The 18,894-nt window shown below is 42.4% G+C and overlaps 1 protein-coding gene across 1 annotated transcript; it reads right to left on the reverse strand.

Moving 5' to 3' along the window:
• Positions 1 to 2,806: 2,806 nt before the first annotated feature.
• On the reverse strand, positions 2,807 to 11,459 carry ZKSCAN4 (zinc finger with KRAB and SCAN domains 4). Its single transcript, XM_061397748.1, has 4 exons — positions 10,691 to 11,459; positions 10,573 to 10,576; positions 9,120 to 9,189; positions 2,807 to 7,858 (listed from the first exon to the last, which is right to left on the reverse strand). The coding sequence occupies exons 1-4, from the start codon at positions 11,125 to 11,127 to the stop codon at positions 6,999 to 7,001; spliced, it is 1,371 nt and encodes a 456-aa protein (XP_061253732.1). The 5' UTR covers positions 11,128 to 11,459; the 3' UTR covers positions 2,807 to 6,998.
• Between the last annotated feature and the right edge of the window lie 7,435 nt (positions 11,460 to 18,894).

Below are 18,894 nucleotides of genomic sequence, written 5' to 3' on the forward strand. Positions count from 1 at the left end.
CTATTTTCATAGCAGAGATACGTTTTTTAATGACTACCAAGTCCCACTTGGAAGCAAAACCCAGAACTTCTTTTAAAATAAAAAATTGAGCTTGGCCTGAGTTAAGTGAAGACTGGAATTATGATTTGTATTCTTAAATTCACAGAAACACAGGGAAGCATCCAACTCAGTCCAGATTCTCTCTTTACCTAGATGATCTCTTCAGAAACTGTGGTTTGGGAATTACGCTCTGCATACATTTTGTTCGCTCTCTAAAATGGCAAATATTTCATGCAAAAGATTGTTTCCCCCGATCTTAAAATGTGTAGACACTACCGTCATTTTGGTTTTCTATAGTTAAGTTGACCTGCTCAGTTAGCAGACTTGAAATGTGACAGGAAAGCTAAGACAGAACTTCAGTTCAGTTCAGTTCAGTCGCTCAGTCGTCTCCGACTCTTTGCGACCCCATGAAGCACAGCACGCCAGGCCTCCCTATCCATCACCAACTCCCGGAGTTGACTCAGACTCATGTCCATTGAGTTGGTGATGCCATCCAGCCATCTCATCCTCTGTCGTCCCCTTCTCCTCCTGTCCCCAATCCCTCCCAGCATCAGGGTCTTTTCCAATGAGTCAACTCTTTGCATGAGGTGGCCGAAGTATTGGAGTTTCAACTTCAGCATCAGTCCTTCCAAAGAACACCCAGGACTGATCTCCTTTAGGATGGACTGGTTGGATCTCCTTGCAGTCCAAGGGATCTCAAGAGTCTTCTCTAACACCACAGTTCAAAAGCATCAATTCTTTGGTGCTCATCTATCTTCACAGTCCCTCTCACATCCGTACATGACCACTGGAAAAACCATAGCCTTGACTAGATGGACCTTTGTTGGCAAAGTAATATCTCTGCTTTTGAATATACTATCTAGGTTGGTCATAACTTTCCTTCCAAGGAGTAAGCGTCTTTTAATTTCATGGCTGCAATCACCATCTGCAGTGATTTTGGAGCCCCCAAAAAATAAAGTTTGATACTATTTCCGCTGTTTCCCCATCTATTTCCCATGAAGTGATGGGACCGGATGCCATGATCTTCGTTTTCTGAATGCTGAGCTTTAAGCCAACTTTTTCACTCTCCTTTTTCACTTTCATCAAGAGGCTTTTTAGTTCCTCTTCACTTTCTGTCATAAGGGTGGTGTCATCTGCATATCTGAGGTTATTGATATTTCTCCCGGCAATCTTGATTCCAGCTTGTGCTTCTTCCAGCCCAGTGTTTCTCATGATGTACTCTGCATAGAAGTTAAATAAGCAGGGTGACAATATATAGCCTTGATGTACTCCTTTTCCTATTTGGAACCAGTCTGTTGTTCCATGTCCAGTTCTAACTGTTGCTTCCTGACCTGCATATAGGTTTCTCAAGAGGCAGGTCAGGTGGTCTGGTATTCCCATCTCTTTCAGAATTTTCCACAGTTTATTGTGATCCACACAGTCAAAGGCTTTGGCATAGTCAATAAAGCAGAAATAGATGTTTTTCTGGAACTCTCTTGCTTTTTCCATGATCCAGCGGATGTTGGCAATTTGATCTCTGGTTCCTCTGCCTTTTCTAAAACCAGCTTGAACATCTGGAAGTTCACAGTTCACATATTGCTGCAGCCTGGCTTGGAGAATTTTGAGCATTACTTTACTAGCGTGTGAGATGAGTGCAATTGTGCAGTAGTTTGAGCATTCTTTGGCATTGCCTTTCTTTGGGATTGGAATGAAAACTGACCTTTTCCAGTCCTGTGGCCACTGCTGACAGAACTTAGCAATGGTGTTTTCCTGATGCTAGGGTCAACGAATAAAATGGAGAAATTAAACAGAACCAAGTTAGGTCATTTGATCCAAGTAGAATTTTAGTAATGTGATTTTAGGGGATAAGGACTGGCATGGTGCTCTGCCATAAAATATGATTTCTTCAGTTCAGTCGCTCAGTTGTGTCCAACTCTTTGTGACCCCATGGACAGCAGCACGCCAGGCTTCCCTGTCCTTCACCAACTCCCAGAGCTTGCTTAAACTCATGTCCATCAACTCCATGATGCTATCCAGCCATCTCATTCTCTGCCATCCCCTTTTCCTCCCACCTTCAATCATTCCCAGCATCAGGGTCTTTTCCAAGGATTCAGTTCATTGCATTAGGTGGCCAAAGTATTGGAGTTTCAGCTTCAGCATCCATCCCTTCCAATGAATATTCAGGACTGATTTCCTTTAGGATTAACTGGTTTGATTTCCTTGCAGTCCAAGGGACTCTATGCTGCCTTAGAAACTGGCAAATAGGAGGGAGTATTAAAAATGAATTGTCACATGTATTTCACCATACATATCACAATGGATAAGGTAAGTATTATAGATTATCTGTAAGCAAATATGTCTCAGCCCCACACCAGTCTGGGCTTCCCTTGTGGTTCAGCTGGTAAAGAATCCATCCACAATGTGGGAGGCCTGGGTTTGATCCCTGGGTTGGGAAGATCCCCTGGAGAAGGGAAAGGCTACCCACTCCAGTATTTTGGCCTGGAGAATTCCATGGACTGTATAGTCCATGGGGTCAAGAAGAGTCGGACACAACTAAGCAACTTTCACTTTCACCACACCAGTCCTATACCCTGAACTGTAGTGCATCAGAAAGGCTACAAATTCCATTTCACAGACTCCCAGTGCTGATGGGCAGAATTGGAGAACAGAGTGGAGGAAATGGTTCAAAGTGTTAACACTTTAGTTAATACCTGTAAGTACAGTTATTTTCTAACAGCCTGGAAATTATGCAGTGTTTTAGCTGTTTAAGAATTCACTGAGACAAAAGGAATAATCACATGATTTATTATTTTATACAAATAAGTTACATTAGGATTGCTCAGATTTTTTTTTAGACCCTCAAAAATTTGAAGTAGCTTAGAAATTAGAATAAAAACAGGAATTTGGAAAGTTGTGCATAGGCTTTTGGATGACAACTCAAATCCTAATAAACAAAAGACATGGAACAGGTAAGAATATATCATAATGTTCAGTCATTAATTGGGAAAAGAGACCAGGAATGCTTGCTGTGCTGAAATTCCAAGGTCTCAGTTGATGCAGTAAACAAAAAGGAATTGCTAATGCCATAGATAAAGTGAGAAATGTGGGTAGATGCAGAAATAAAAGGATATTTCTACAAATAATATGCTAACAAAAAAATTCACAGGAAAATACTCATCCCCAAGTATTTCTGTAGTAGCAACTCCACTTGAAACATTCAAAATAGGTACCACATCTACAGAACTGACCAAAAAAAAGTTTCCTCATTTGAACCCATCAGACCCAATGTTAATTATCATGAGGAATAACAAAAGACAGACTAAAAAGTGTGTTTAGTGAAATGTAGGTAAATTAAGTTTACTGAGTGGTTAAAGTTCTCATATGAATAACTGAGATGCAACCACACAGATGACTTGGGACATCATTACAAGATAAGATCAACACTGTTATATACTATTATTAGGACACTTTTTTTAAAAGATAGCCTTTACTATTAAACAATTGTCATTCCAATATATAGATATTTCAGCTAACAGAGCATTTAATCTCCATTTCTCTATCAATGTTAATGTTTTCAGATTATTTACCCAGCACTTCTTTTTTGTAGGATAGATCCTCACAATTCTGTGAGGTAAGCTGGCACTCTATTCATTTTTTCCGTTAAAGAAGGCAGAGAAACAGAATCTTTTGTAGGATTACACACATATTTACCAAAATTAAGACTACGTCTAGGGGACTTCACTGGTGGTCCAGTGGCTAAGATGCCAAGCTCCTAATGTAGGGGGCCCAGTTTTAATCCCTGGTCAGGGAACAAGATCCCACATGCCACAACTAAAACTTGGTACAGCCAAGTAAATCCATTTAAAAAATAAGAACACATCTATGAGGGCTATTCATTAAAAATCTTTTTTCATTGTAGCTACTCATTTTACCCAAGTTAAAAAAAATTAGTTATAATTAGTTACTTATTCATGAAATGGAAGGAAAAATAAAATGGTAGATTTCAGCATTGCTTCAGTTGGAGAAGTGAATGGCCAGCTGACACTAAAATTCCTAGAAACAGTTTTTAAAAACATGAAAAGTGATATTTTATTTCACTTTATATACTGATTGTATCTTAACTAAGTAGCTTCTTTTACTGGGTCTAATTTTCATCTGAAAATAACTTTTTGACCATCCTTTTAAATAGGCTAGAGTTAAAACCCATTTTCTAATTCACTTATTTATAAACACACATCTATTATATACAAAAGTGGGGTGTCCAAAAGCCTATCAGAAAAATAATTTTTTAATCTGAAATCATACAATAGTGCCAGACAGCTTCCTAAATATTTTTATCATAAAAATGTCAGCGTTACTGAATAAAATTTAAGCCCCTTGCTCTGGCACTGAAGGCCCTTACAATGCACTACTTCTTCAAACTTGCCTTAGTTACTAAATCTGGTAACTCCTTTAGTCTCTGTAGCTAATGTATCAGCCTGTCAATGTAATAAAAATAGCACACAGCAGAAGTAACATTTCTCTCCTCTGAACTTTCATAGTATTCAGTTCATCATTCACAAGTCACTGATCAGAATATTGCCTTATTTAAAAAACAATTTTTTTTTTTTGGCTGTACTGCATGGCATGCAGGATCTTAAGTCCCCGACCAGGGATTGAAGCCATGCACCTAGCAGTGGAAGCATGGAGTCCCAACTCTGGCACTGTCTTATTTTTATGTGCAAGTCTTATCAATGTTATTATACTGAAAGTCTAAGCCCAAGTATGTATGCATGTGTATGTCTATGCTTTATCCCCTTCATTGTCAGGCACAGCAGGCACTGAAAAGTATTTTTCTATGATCCTCCCCTCCTCCCTGGAGAAGATTTTTAGCTTCAGAAGGAGCAGAAAGAGTGAAAGGAGGCACAGTGGTCCTTTGTTAATCTCAATAGATAATACTTATTGAGTAAGTGTATAATGCTTTCTGGTTTGTAAAAGGTTCTCATGTATATCTCTTCACATGACATAAGAAACAAATACCAAAAAAAAATCCCCAAAAAACAGTGTTTAAGATCAGGGCTATTAAAAAACATTTAGGAAAAATAAAGGTAAGGAGAGAAGAGGAAATGGTAAGCTTTATGGAGGTACCCAAAATACAGTTAATATAAAAGGAAAATTTTACAGGCTAGAAAAGGTTAACTGGAGAAAGTCTGCAAGTTCTTAGAAAAATAGTTTTAAATTATACTCCAATGAGGGAATAATGAAGGCAATGAAAGACCCAAGGGAAGTGATACTGGGAGAGGCCTACAGTTTGCAAAGTCCCTAGTCAGCCTGGGGTTCTTCAGAGAAGGAATCCAGCAAGGGACTGGAGAACAGAAAACGTTCTGCTGGTGACTGAACAAAACTGGTCCAGGATTTCATCAAAGCAGAATCCATTCTTGGCATAATCTGGTAAAGCTGGAAGCTGGGGAGAGGGCACTCGCACCTATGAAGATGGTATTGGTCTTTGAAGAGCTTCACAGAAGGTGATCTGAGTGAAAACAGGAGATACCAAGAAATTCTTATTGACAGTCTTGACTTCACAGGTTGATACTTTGGACGTTGTGGAATCATTTCTGTCAGATCCCAGGACTCCCAATGTGTTTCCAAAAAGATACATTTTCTCCTACCACCGATATTCAGGTCTCTATCATTGTTGGCTGCCTCTGACCCAGTCTTCCTCTCCCCAACCACAGGGCAGTTTTGAAAACATGAATGATACTTGTTATAAATATCTGGTGTGAATCCTCTAGCCTGGAAGAAGTTTAAGCCTAGCTGGCATAAGCCTTGATGCACCATGGGCTCTAAGTTGGGAGAGAGAGATATCAATGGTGTCTTGGTACTTGGTTAGGTCCAAGATAACCAAAAAGTGAGAAGCTCTTGAGCATCATAGGATTTATATCAAGATACATAACCATTTTGATCTGACTTGATCAATTGTTTTTTATTTACTTGACTGTGAGAGGTTTTCCCTAAAGAACAGCACAATTAATATGAACTAATGTCGTTAACGCTGACTACAGACTGCAGTTGTATGGATGCAACAGTCTCACAATGTCTTAATGATAAAGAAGCTATTTAAGGCATTCTTACTATAACTCCTATGCTGGTGAAGAAATGTGGATTCCTCTACCCCAACTCTCAGACGGTAAGAATCTGCCTGCAATACAGGAGACCCAGGTTTAATCCCTTGGTTGGGAAGATCCCCTGGAGAAGGGAATGGCAACCCACTCCAGTATTCTTGCCTGGAGAATCCCATGGGCAGAGGAGCCTGGCAGGCTACAGTCCATGGTGTGGCAAAGAGTCGGACATGACTGAGCGACTAACACACACACACTTCTCCAACTCTGACAATCTTATGTACTTGGCAGTAAATATACTAGATTGACCCAGAATCTAGACCCTCAGAGAATTAGACAAGCACAAATGGCCTTAAAAAGTCATCAGCAATGCAGACATTAGACTTTCAGAGCTATGAAAGTCATTTCACTGGTATATTTCATAAATGTTTATAGCACCTGTATACAAGGCACAGTGGGGTGGGGATAAGACATCACTGATCCAACCAACAGGTGAGGGATTAATTATATGCAAAATGAGCAGTCAGAACACCAGCCCCCCAAATCAGAGAGCCATCCACCCAGAAGACATCATAAAATGCTGGCTGAGAGTGATTAATTAGACAGCCTGGAAGCCCATTTAAGTCTAAAAGGTGAGAACTATTTCAGGTCCAACCTCTTCCAGATAATGCTCCCATAGCTTCCTATCAAACAAGTTTTTTTTTTTTTTCAATCACCTTCTAGGTTGTAGAAGATAATTCATCTCAGACTCTCTTTTCTAACAAACACCTGATGATATGTGGTGGGAAATAAAGCTCAGCTCAGTTTTCTAGTCAGCAAGGGTTCCAGGGTGGCTTCAGTTCAATGAGGAAGGAACATCAACTCTGGCATGTAAGACGTGGGTCACGGAGATAGAATTTTTTTCCCAACATGGCTTCTCTGATGTTGAATAAGGTATGAAGTTCGGGTGAAGCCTTTTCCACATGTATCACACTGAAAGGGTTTCTCACCCGTGTGGATCTTTTGATGCTCAATTAGGCTTCTATTCCTAGTGAAACTTCTCTCACACTCATTACATTTATAAGACACAGGAACCTCAACATTTTCCCACTGGCTTTCCTTCCTCCCCTGACTCTCCCAGGTCCGTCCAGGGTCAGGATTCTGAAGGTTTTTATTGCCGTGGATCCTCTGATGTCTCAGAAGATGTGAATTCCGCCTAAAGGCTTTACCACACATGTTGCACTGGTAAGGCTTCTCCCCGGTATGGATTTTGTGATGTTCAAGGAGGCTGCAGCTCTGGCTAAATGTTTTCCCACAGTCATCACACTCGTAGGGCTTCTCCCCAGTGTGAGTTCTCTGGTGTTTGATAAGGTTTGAACTGTGACTGAAGACCTTGCCACATTCTTCACATTCATATGGCTTCTCACCAGTGTGAACTCTCTGATGAATGACGAGAGCAGAGCTTCCGATGAAGGTCTTGCCACAGTCCTCACATTCATAGGGTTTCTCCCCAGTGTGGATTCTCCTGTGCTTAGTCAGGCCTGAACTCTGAGCAAAAGTCTTTCCACATTCATGGCAATAGTGCCGCCTGTTTCCTGCGGCAGTTTTCTTTCTTTGTAACCTGCCCTCCTGTTCACCAGCTTCTGCACAAGCAGGAATCTGGCCAGTGGCTTCACCCAGGTGGCATGGTATCTGCCCGGGCTCCTGTGTTGGATGATCCTCATCTGGAGGCAGCTCTCTGATCTTCGGTTGCACCACACCACCTGAACAACAAACGGCCAGCAACTGTCAGTTATGTCCTGCCACAGAGGAAAGCTTTGTGATGAGTCCCAGGGAGGCAAGAGTTACAAAGGTCTGTATATGGCAAGGATGAGGATGTAAGTATTAGAATGCAGATGGGAATAAAGGGGGAGAACAGGGATGCTGGGGAGGAGAGAGACCTGAGAATGAGAATGGGGCTGTTGGAAGAAGGGTGCAACCTGGGAAAGGAGAGACTGGAGGGAAGGTGGTGAGAAATACCGAGGACTGTGCTGGGGATACACACAGAGGCTCTAAATTCTGTAAAGTAAGAAGGGCCATGAAAGTAAGGCAGGGCCATGTGCTTGGGGTTAGACACTAAAAGGGCTGAGCAGGGGGTGAGTAAACAAGGCAAGTAAAAGAATTTCTGAAATGTTCTGTGAGAAACAGGGAAAGCAGGAACTCAGAATTCAGTGACCACTGGAAGGTACAGTCATTTCTGGCTGGAACCCAGGCAGTGGCAGGGTCCACCAAGTAAAACTGGCATCAGTGCTGGGAGATCTGAGTTGGAGCCCCTACTGTGCTGCCAATGAGCTGTGTGAACTCAGACAAGCCAGGCAATCTTGTGTGTCTCTGCACCGCATCCTCATCTCTAAGGCCAGGCTCTGCAGTCAGTCTCTAGATCACTTCTAGCTCTCGCCCTATGGTTCCATGGTCCATTTCCTGAAGAGACCCCTCAGCTCTCCTCTCCTGTCAGGGCTAGCAACAGGAAGGGAAGGGGAAGAAATCAGCATTTACTGAGCATCTACTATGAGCTAGATCTAAACTAGAGGTTGTACCTACTTCATCCCACCTAAACTGACCAGAACACTGGCAGTACAGATAAAAATGCAAGGGTCATGGACTTCCCTAGTGGTTCAGTGGCTAAGGCTCCATGCTCCCAATGCTGGGGGCCTAGGTTGAGTCTCTGGTCAGGGAACTAGGTCCCACATGCCCTAAGAGTTCCCATGCTGCAACTAAAGACTTCATATGCTGCAACTAAGGATCCCACATGCCACAACAAAGACTAGGCACAGCCAAATATTAATAGGTAAATACATTTTTTTTTAGAAAAAGCAAGGCTCAGAAGGATTAATAAACTAGTCACATAGCCAGTTAGTAGTTGGGATTCAGACATGGTGGTTCTAATGCTAAACATAATTCATACAGCTTCTAATAGCCTAGTAGATGCTAATATACAAAGGAAGCCAGGAAATCTTAGAAGAAATCAATGTCCATAAGTCTTACCCAAGGAGGTCAGGCTGCCATGGTTCTCTTGCCTTTTATCTCCATACAAGTTCACCTGAGATGAATCCAGCTGATGCGTCATTCCCATTTATTTATTCAGACACTTCTATAACATTCTCTATGTGCCAGTACTTTCTATTTCCTTTCTATTCATTATTTCTAAGAGCTTTATGAATATTAACTTAATGTAGATAGCAACAACCTTAGCTAGGTATTTTTATTATCTGCATTCTTGTAATGGTGAAACTGAGGCACAGTGTTAAAGCAACTTGCCCAAGGTCACCCTGCTTAGGCAGAATGACTCCAGAGTCCACGTTCTTTACCATTACTCTGTGCTCCCTCATTATTTATATTTGTGACTTTGTGAAAACTCTTTGGGAACTGGTGCTAAGTTCTCAGAGAACACTAATATGTTTTCTTATCCTAAAAAAAAGATAATTTCTAGCTTGCAGGGCTTTGCAAACCAGCAAATAAGAACCCAGTGTGTGAAATCACCTAACACAGGGCCTAGTGATGGTACGTCCTCATTAAATGCAGGTTTCCTTCCAGACATTTGTAATTAATGGGTTTTCAAGCCACTGTCACAATCATTAGCTCATGTGCAGCTTAGAATTTCCCACAACAACTATAAAAAATGAAAAGCCTGAAGCTGAAACTTGAAGTGATTCTTCTACTACAGGGCTGCTGCTGCTGCTGCTGCTAAGTCGCTTCAGTCGTGTCCGACTCTGTACGACCCCATGGACGGCAGCCCACCAGGCTCCCCCGTCCCTGGGATTCTCCAGGCAAGAACACTGGAGTGGGTTACCATTTCCTTCTCCAATGCATGAAAGTGAGAAGTGAAAGTGAAGTCGCTCAGTCGTTTCCGACTCTTCAGGACCCCATGGACTGCAGCCTACCAGGCTCCTCCATCCATGGGATTTTCCAGGCAAGAGTTCTGGAGTGGGGTGCCATTGCCTTCTCTGAAACGGAACTTAGTCTTACACAATGTTCAGGAAGATGTAAATAAATACAAACCCAGGGGTTTCTAACTTGTGGTCCACAGATTCGCTCCTAAGTATTCCATGAATATGAATAGGAAAAATTATTTTTACTAGACTCTAAGCAAAATTCATTATTTCATTCAATCATGAGCAGAAGCAACAAACCAAGATGTTACAGACAGTACAAAAGACTGTCACCAATTGAAACTGGAGGTGTTTTCACATCACATTACAACCAAGTAAATGTTAATCAAAGATATTCACCACCACTTTGAAATTATACTAGAGTTATTAGGCCTGTCCCTCGATCTCACTCTTTAGTGCATTAATTTTTAAAAGCATATATATAACGTTACCATACATTTACTACTTTGCTAACTGTATTTCAATATAATTGAGTTGCTTTTAATTCTTTATATTTTACTTCAGGTATTTAATAAATACTATTATGTGAAGGAGTCCAGAGACTTCACCTTACTGTCAAAGAGGTTTATAGTACCAAAAGAGACGGAGAATTTCTGGATCTTAAAGAAAAGCCCCTCACTCTGATCTTGAGATTTCAGGAAGAAGCCGACCACAGCTTGCAGACACTAAACCTGTTCTACCTGCGGCATCGGCCCATCCGGCTGCCTCTCCAGATACTCCAAGAGCGCCACCACCTCCTCCCCGCTCTCTGGATGCTGCTCCCGCATCCAGCTCTGCAGGTCCGTCGGCAGGATGGTCAGGAACTGCTCCAGCACCAACAGCTCCAGCATCTGCTCCTTGCTGTGCGTCTCAGGCCGCAGCCACAGTCGGCAGAGCTCCCGAAGTCGGCTCAGCGCCTCGCGGGGCCCCTCAGCCTCCGGGTAGCGGAAGCCTCGGAAGCGCTGGCGGGAGTGCTCGGGGCTCGGAGCCGGGCTGCCTGGGGCGCGCGCCTCTGCAGCCAAGACGGAGGCGTCCTCTTTTTCCACCTTCACGGTCAGGATCCCCGTCCGGTCCTCTGCAGACTGGGCGTCCAAAGCTGCGCTTTCCTTCGATTCCCTAGCCATCGTGGACCAAGGCAGTACTTGAGCCTCACTCTACTTGGGAGCTATATGTCTTCGGAAAATTATTGAAACGTGGGCAATCACTATAGGACCGTAAAACTGCAGCGGTCCCCTTCCGCGTGTCCAGGGGCGAGGACACACCTGGGGAGCAGCTTCACAGGTTGCCCCCTGCAGTCCGCGCCTCTGCAGCGTCCTCCTCTGCACCCCACCCTGAATCCCACAATAAGTATCCCCAAAGATGTCTCGGTGCAATGAACAGCCTCCAGATGCTGGAGAAGAATTGAGACTGTGGGGCACAGGAAGCCCAAGTGGGAATCAATACCACTTCCCGGGCCCTCTAGGAAGAGCCTCTCGGTGGTTGTCCCCGAGTTAACCCATTAGCAACCATGCCCTTACCTCCAAGTGAAGCAGTTAGGGGAGGAGAAAGAAAGGATGACAGGCTCTGAATCATAAGAAATAAGACTAGATCTTTCGATCGTGTAAGGATGCTGTTGTGGCCTATACCATGCTCTGATGTAAGCTTGACTAAAGAGCTGGCATAAAACTGTCACTAAAGTTCAGTAGAAAGCAGGGTTTTCTCAGAGCTCCAGGCAGGAGGTCACTCCCTTTCTCTCAGAAACATCAAAGAAGCAGAACATATTACCAAGCCCTTGCTCGAAGAAACAGTGGCTGCCCCTGGGTGCTGCCCCACTCCAGTTACCACTCTCTTTCCTCCCCTTCAAGGCTAAACTATTAAACTTGAAAGGAAGCCCTCCTATCTCTGATTCTAGTCCTCAATTTCCATTCATCCATAACACACTGTAGGTGGCAAACTGCCAGCAAAGCCATTGAGATTGCTCCTGCAAAAGTAACTAAAGTTTCCACTCCCCCTCCCCCTCTGCACATAAGTTATCCCTTTCTATTTTCCATGGCTTCTTCTCAGCCAAGCAGGCTTTCAGGCTTCCCACTTCCAGAAACTCTCTAGTCCTGTTATCTCCTTTCTTTGCTCTTGTTTCTTCCTAGCCCTCATTTACCATCTGGCATAATAGTTAGATCTGCAGATTTTCAAGCCAAGTTATCTGAGTAATCCTGGCTTTACCACATACTAACTGGGTGACCTTGGTAAATTATTTCAGCTTTCTGTGCCTGACTTTCCCAATCTATAAGTGGGGATAGTAACAGTAGATAGTGATGGAAGAAAATTTCACCTATTGAGGCATAGGGAAGTTAGTCTGATTTACAAGATGTACATCTGCTTTAACCACTTAAAAAAATGCATTTACCTTATTGTTCACAATGTCCACTTTGAAGATAGAGATAAATGCCCGCCCGCCCCCCCCCCTCCATCAGGCCAATGTTATTTGTTCTCACAAGAACAAATATCTCATCACAAGATATGAAACTGTGGTTCAAGCACAGTTGGAACCGGGCGGGGGTGGGGGGACGCATTGTGGATATGGTTTCAGACACGTTCCTGCATCACTGAGAACTTGAATTTTCTGAACTGTATCAAACTCAAGGATACTACCAGCCATTCTCAAAACAGTATCTGCTACTAGCTGCCAGCTGCAATCTTATGGTGTCAAGGTCTCTCCTTGCAACTATACAACCATGAGCCATATTCCCCATGTCAGAAAAGCAGTTACAAACATGAAAAAGAGAAAGGCCAAAATGATCCTGTGGTGTTGGATTGGAATCTAAGGTATCAACATGAACTCAAGTCCCAAAATCTACAGTTACTTATAGAAATAAATATAAATGTACACAAGTCAGTGTATAAGTGTACATATATAGTATTTGATAAATGGCACTGCAATGTTTTGAGATAAATGGAAAAATAAAACAAATTCTAATTGTTTAAAGACATAAAAGTCAAATAGCAAAACTTTCACATTTTTATAAAAAAATTAGAAGCATTTCTTTATGCTCTTGAGTATAAAATGCACAGACTGCACAAAATGTGAAGGAAAAATGTAGTACATTTGACATTAAAATTTAAAACCACATCAAAAGATACCAGAAACAAGTGGAAACTACAAACAGAAGACTGATGGAAGATATTTGCGAGCCATATGACCAACAAGGATCAATACCCAGATTATACAAAGAGCATAAACAAATAAACAAGAAAAAAGCCAACAGTCAAACAGAATAATTGACAAGAACTATGTACAGGCAATTTACAGATAAGGAGTCTGGAGTGACCAACAAACAAGCAAAGATCTTTAACTTCATTAGTTACTCAGTTCAGTTCAGTCAGTTCAGTCGCTCAGTCATGTCCAGCTCTTTGCGACCCCATGAACCGCAGCACGCCAGGCATCCCTGTCCATCACCAACTCCTGGAGTTCACTCAAACTCATGTCCATCGAGTTGGTGATGCTATCCAGCCATCTCATCCTATGTCGTCCCCTTCTCCTCTTGCCCCCAATCCCTCCCAGCATCAGAGTCTTTTCCAATGAGTCAACTCTTCGCATGAGGTGGCCAAAGTACTGGAGTTTCAGCTTTAGCATCATTCCTTCCAAAGAACACCCAGGACTGATCTCCTTTAGAATGGACTGGTTGGATCTCCTTGCAGTCCAAGGGACTCTCAAGAGTCTTCTCCAACACTACAGTTCAAAAGCATCAATTCTTCGGCGCTCAGCCTTCTTCACAGTCCAACTCTCACATCCATACATGACTACTGGAAAAACCATAGCCTTGACTAGACGAACCTTTGTTGGCAAAGCAATGTCTCTGCTTTTGAATATGCTATCTAGGTTGGTCATAACTTTCCTTCCAAAGAGTAAGCATCTTTTAATTTCATGGCTGCAGTCACCATCTGCAGTGATTTTGGAGCCCCCCAAAATAAAGTCTGACACTGTTTTCACTGTTTCCCCATCTATTTCCCATGAAGTGATCAGACCAGATGCCATGATCTTAGTTTTCTGAACCTTGAGTTTTAAGCCAACTTTTTCACTCTCCTCTTTCACTTTCATCAAGAGGCTTTTGAGTTCCTCTTCACTTTCTGCCATAAGGGTGGTGTCATCTGCATATCTGAGGTTACTGATATTTCTCCCAGCAATCTTGATGCCAGCTTGTGCTTCTTCCAGCCCAGTGTTTCTCATGATGTACTCTGCATAGAAGGTAAATAAGCAGGGTGACACTATACAGCCTTGATGTACTCCTTTTCCTATTTGGAACCAGTCTGTTGTTCCATGTCCAGTTCTAACTGTTGCTTCCTGACCTACATATAGGTTTCTCAAGAGGCAGGTCAGGTGGTCTGGTATTCCCATCTCTCTCAGAATTTTCCACAGTTTATTGTGATTCACACAGTCAAAGGCTTTGGCATAGTCAATAAAGCAGAAATAGATGCTTTTCTGGAACTCTCTTGCTTTTTCTATGATCCAGCAGATGTTGGCAATTTGATCTCTTGTTCCTCTGCCTTTTCTAAAACCAGAAAATTTTAATACATTTCATACCAATACCTCAGCAAAATTTTGCAGTTTCAGTAATATTTGCTAATAAGAATGTGAAAAATTTTGAACTCATATACAGCTGATGGATGTGTAAGCTGGTGTGCTCATCTTAAAAGGCAATGTCAATATATACGGTAAGGTTGAGAATGATATACACATGGACTTAACAGCTTTAAATTATTTAACTTGTATGAGTCTTGAACATGAACAATTTTGTTAATTGAGTCACTTTTCAGAGCCAGACACTGTTTTAGGTATTCAGGATACAACATTGACAAAATAGGACAAAGATTTCTGACCTTATGAAATTTATATTCCAGTGGGGACTGACAAAAGATAAACAATGAGAAGAATACATAAATTTTAATAGGACATTATGAGAATGATGGTTTTTTAATAAAGGAATAAAAGTATAAGGACAAGACCTTGATCTTTTTTTTTTTTTTAACCAGTCTATTCTACAGGATTGTTTATGTAGTTGGTAATCTTGAAAGATGAGATAACATATCCCAATGGTCAATTAGCAAGCTTGCTGCTAAGTCACTTCAGTCGTGTCTGACTCTGCGACCCCATAGACGGCAGCCCACCAGGCTCCCCCGTCCCTGGGATTCTCCAGGCAAGAACACTGGAGTGGGTTGCCATTTCCTTCTCCAATGCAGGAAAGTGAAAAGTGAAAGTGAAGTCATTCAGTCTCATCTGACTTTTAGCGACCCCATGGACTGCAGCCTACCAGGCTCCTCCATCCATGGGATTTTCCAGGCAAGAGTACTGGAGTGGGGTGCCATTGCCTTCTCTGATTAGCAAGCTTACTTACTGCTTATTATAAAAGCTGAGTATTTTGTAAATTCAGATTTCCTGGATGCAACATAGGCACATTGTGTGTATAGCACCCACCTGAGCCCATCATGTCACCTCCTTGGGACTTGGGGGCAAGGGAAACTGATGCAAATATGATGATCTCATGCTGCTCGCCATCTATGAATAACAAGTGTTAGGCTTGTGATCTATAAGAAATGGGCTAAAGAAGTAATGATCAGGGCCTTATAACCTGAACCCATGCAACAAGACATGTAGAAGCACTGAAGACCCAAGGAGGACTGTCATAATAAGAAGGTTTCTGAGAATTGGAGAAGAAAAACAATTATGACTTTGAAACAGTATGGCTATAGGTGGGGGAGGATGTGGACATCCATGCACTGGAGAAACACAATGAAATTCTGAGGGCAAAATGTGAAAGGCATTGGGCCTCCATGGAATCATATAAAATTCTTTCTTTCTGACCCAGGAAACTCATATTTTATGCCAGATTCCATGAAAGAATCACAGGCTAAATTAATTAGCTTGTTGAAAGTGAAAGTTGCTCAGTCATGTCTGACTCTTTGCGACCATGACCCCATGGACGACACAGTCCATAGCATTCTCCAGGCAGAATACTGGAGTGGGTAGCCTTTCCCTTCTCCAGGGCATCTTCTCAACCCAGGGATTGAATCTAGGTCTCCCACATCGCAGACAGATTCTTTACCAGCTGAGCCACCAGGGAAGCCCAAGAATACTGGAATGGGTAGCCTATCCCTTCTGCAGCAGATCTTCCCAACCCAGGAATCGAACCAGGATCTCCTGCATTGCAGGCAGATTCTTTACCAGCTGAGCTACCAGGGAAGCCCTAATTACTTGTTAGTAGAGTGAAATCCCAGACCCCCAAAATCTGAGAAAATATGTCCACCAGTCCTTGTTGATGTCCTTCTGGGCTTGTTTAGTCTTGGGTCAAGACCCTATTATGCATACACATAAATCTCAAGATTTGGAGCATTACTTATGAATTTTCCTTAGACATATATTCCCTTTCAATATTATGGTGATAAAGCTTTGCATGCATAACTGTTTTTTTAATAATTCTAATTTCCTCAAGGTATATACATACATACACTGGCATAGAAGGCCAGCACTCACTCTAGACACATTTTAACTCTCACACTGCTTTCACCTCTTGAGGAACAGTCACCTTGCTGCCAAACAAAATTAAAGATATTATGGCTAATTTGTAGACGCTTTAAAAATAGTTTATGAACTCCTCTCTGCAGTCAATTTTAAAGACCCCCTAAAAGCTAAAAGACTCACTTCTCTGCTGAAACATAGAGAAATTCAGGGAGCTCAAGTTCCCCCATCTAATTAGTAGAAAAATTAGGATAGAAGCTTTGTACACAGAGTTTCAGTTATCCAGTAAGATTTTTACCCACCTATATGGTCAGAGGAGCCTGTCCATGGGGTTGCAAAGAGTTGGACACATTGAGCGACTAAACACATAGACACACACTCACACACACACATTGTTTCTCGTGAACAGTACCCCTCACCTATATCAATCAGCTGTTGTGCAGGTAACAATGGTGACTATCCTGGCTTGGGTAGTCCAGAGTCTCATAAATAAGACTGGAATTTCAGTCATACTTAAGGAAACAGATTCAGGACAGTAAATAACAGAATCTGAGGAAGTTGGAAAGGGGCAAATGACACCAATCACTTGGATAGGTACTGCCACTGTGAAAGGATACAATTATGAGCTGTGATAAAAGCCAGTCTTTGATGCAATCTCAAAGAGAAGTCCAGTATATTCCTTCTCTCTCCATTTCTCTACTTTTCTCCCAAAGGAATAGGGGCAAACCTGGAAACACCCCCGTTCAGTTCATTCAGTTCAGTCGCTCAGTCCTGTCCAACTCTTTGTGACCCCATGAATTGTAGCACGCCAGGCCTCCCTGTCCATCGCCAACTCCTGGAGTTCACTCAGACTCACGTCCATCGAGTCAGTGATGCCATCCAGCCATCTCATCCTCTCTCATCCCCCTCTCCTCCTGCCCCCAATCCCTCCCAGCATCAGAGTCTTTTCCAATGAGTCAACTCTTTGCATGAGGTGGCCAAAGTACTGGAGGTTCAGCTTTAGCATCATTCCTTCCAAAGAAATCCCAGGGCTGATCTCCTTCAGAATGGACTGGTTGGGTCTCCTTGCAGTCCAAGGGACTCTCAAGAGTCTTCTCCAACACCACACTTCAAAAGCATCAATTATTTGGTGCTCAGCCTTCTTCACAGTCTTGAATTCTATGAGTCAAAGAAAGGTTTCTAGGGGTGAACAGAATGTAGAAGACATCTAGATTTTTCTGAATTGAGGGTTGAATTCTGAGTTAACTTCTTGCTGGGTGAGCCTCAGAGAATCTTCTGCTTATAGCCTTCAACTAGCTCATCTGATATTAATAACTGTGACTTCCCTGGTGGCTCAGATGGTAAAGTGTCTGTCTACAATGTGGGAGACCTGGGTTCGATCCCTAGGTTGGGAAGTTCCCTGGAGAAGGAAATGGCGACCCACTCCAGTACTCCTGCCTAGAAAATCCCATGGACGGAGGAGCCTGATGTCCATGGGGTCACAAAGAGTCAGACATGACTGAGCGACTTCAGTTCACTTCACTTCATTCAACAATTAGTTCTATACCTTAAAAGTACTCCCAAAGCACTGGCTTCTGCTGCACTGGATATCATTTTATCAGGATAGGCAGGGTGACCAGCAACTGGTCTGAGGGTGAGGACATCATCCAGAATGTGAAGAGGAAATGGTGATTGTGCTGGAGGATCTGGAGAGAGAACCTGGTAAACCAGGAGAGCCGATGAAAATGTTGATGTGGGACTGTGCGTGTGTGTGTGTGTCGGGGGGCGGGAGGTGTACGTGTGAAAAAATCAAAGTTGGAGTCAGGGCTCTCTCTGAAAAGGCTCCACCACACCTGTTTCTTGTCATTCCACCACACATCAGGCAGTAGTTCTTAACTTTGTTTAGTTTTTGGACCCTTTTGAAAATATGATGGACACTATAGATCCTCAGTGTATTAAAATTAACCACTACCATAGTAATATCCTTTTGTATCTAAACATTTTTAATTACCCAGCTGTTCCTCTCTGGCAGGAAGTAGGCAAGAAAGAGTTGTATGTTTCCAAACAGATTAGGAATCCCTGAAATTTCACCTCAGGTCCCACAAACCACACCCCCTTCAAGAGTCTAGTGAGGGGACAGGCTGCCTCTGGGAGCTCACCTCTTCTAGAAAGTCTCAGCTGACTTCAGTGGGAGGTGAGCCACTCTGCAGTAGTGAGACAGTTTCAGGTAGTCAAATGGACAGGTATGGATTTTTTTTTTTTAACAGGTATGGATTTTTTGCTTTTTCTCGTTATATACATTTGTTTAAAAATGGATTGAATGCTAAATTCATACTTACTCCTTAGTTTACAAGGATAGAGCAACTAGAATCAGATGATAAAGTATCTCCTGAATTGATTCTCTTTAAACAGTTGTAATTAA

The sequence above is a fragment of the Bos javanicus genome, chromosome 23 (assembly GCF_032452875.1).
Source record: "Bos javanicus breed banteng chromosome 23, ARS-OSU_banteng_1.0, whole genome shotgun sequence".
Taxonomy (NCBI): domain Eukaryota; kingdom Metazoa; phylum Chordata; class Mammalia; order Artiodactyla; family Bovidae; genus Bos; species Bos javanicus.

Excerpts from the sequence above, each read along its gene's own strand:
- ZKSCAN4 (XM_061397748.1), bottom strand. The coding sequence starts at position 11,127 with ATGGCTAGGGAATCGAAGGAAAGCGCAGCTTTGGACGCCCAGTCTGCA. Across the intron at positions 7,859-9,119 it reads TGGCAGCCTGACCTCCTTGG|GTGGTGTGGTGCAACCGAAG; the intron begins GTAAGACTTATG and ends TTTGTTGTTCAG.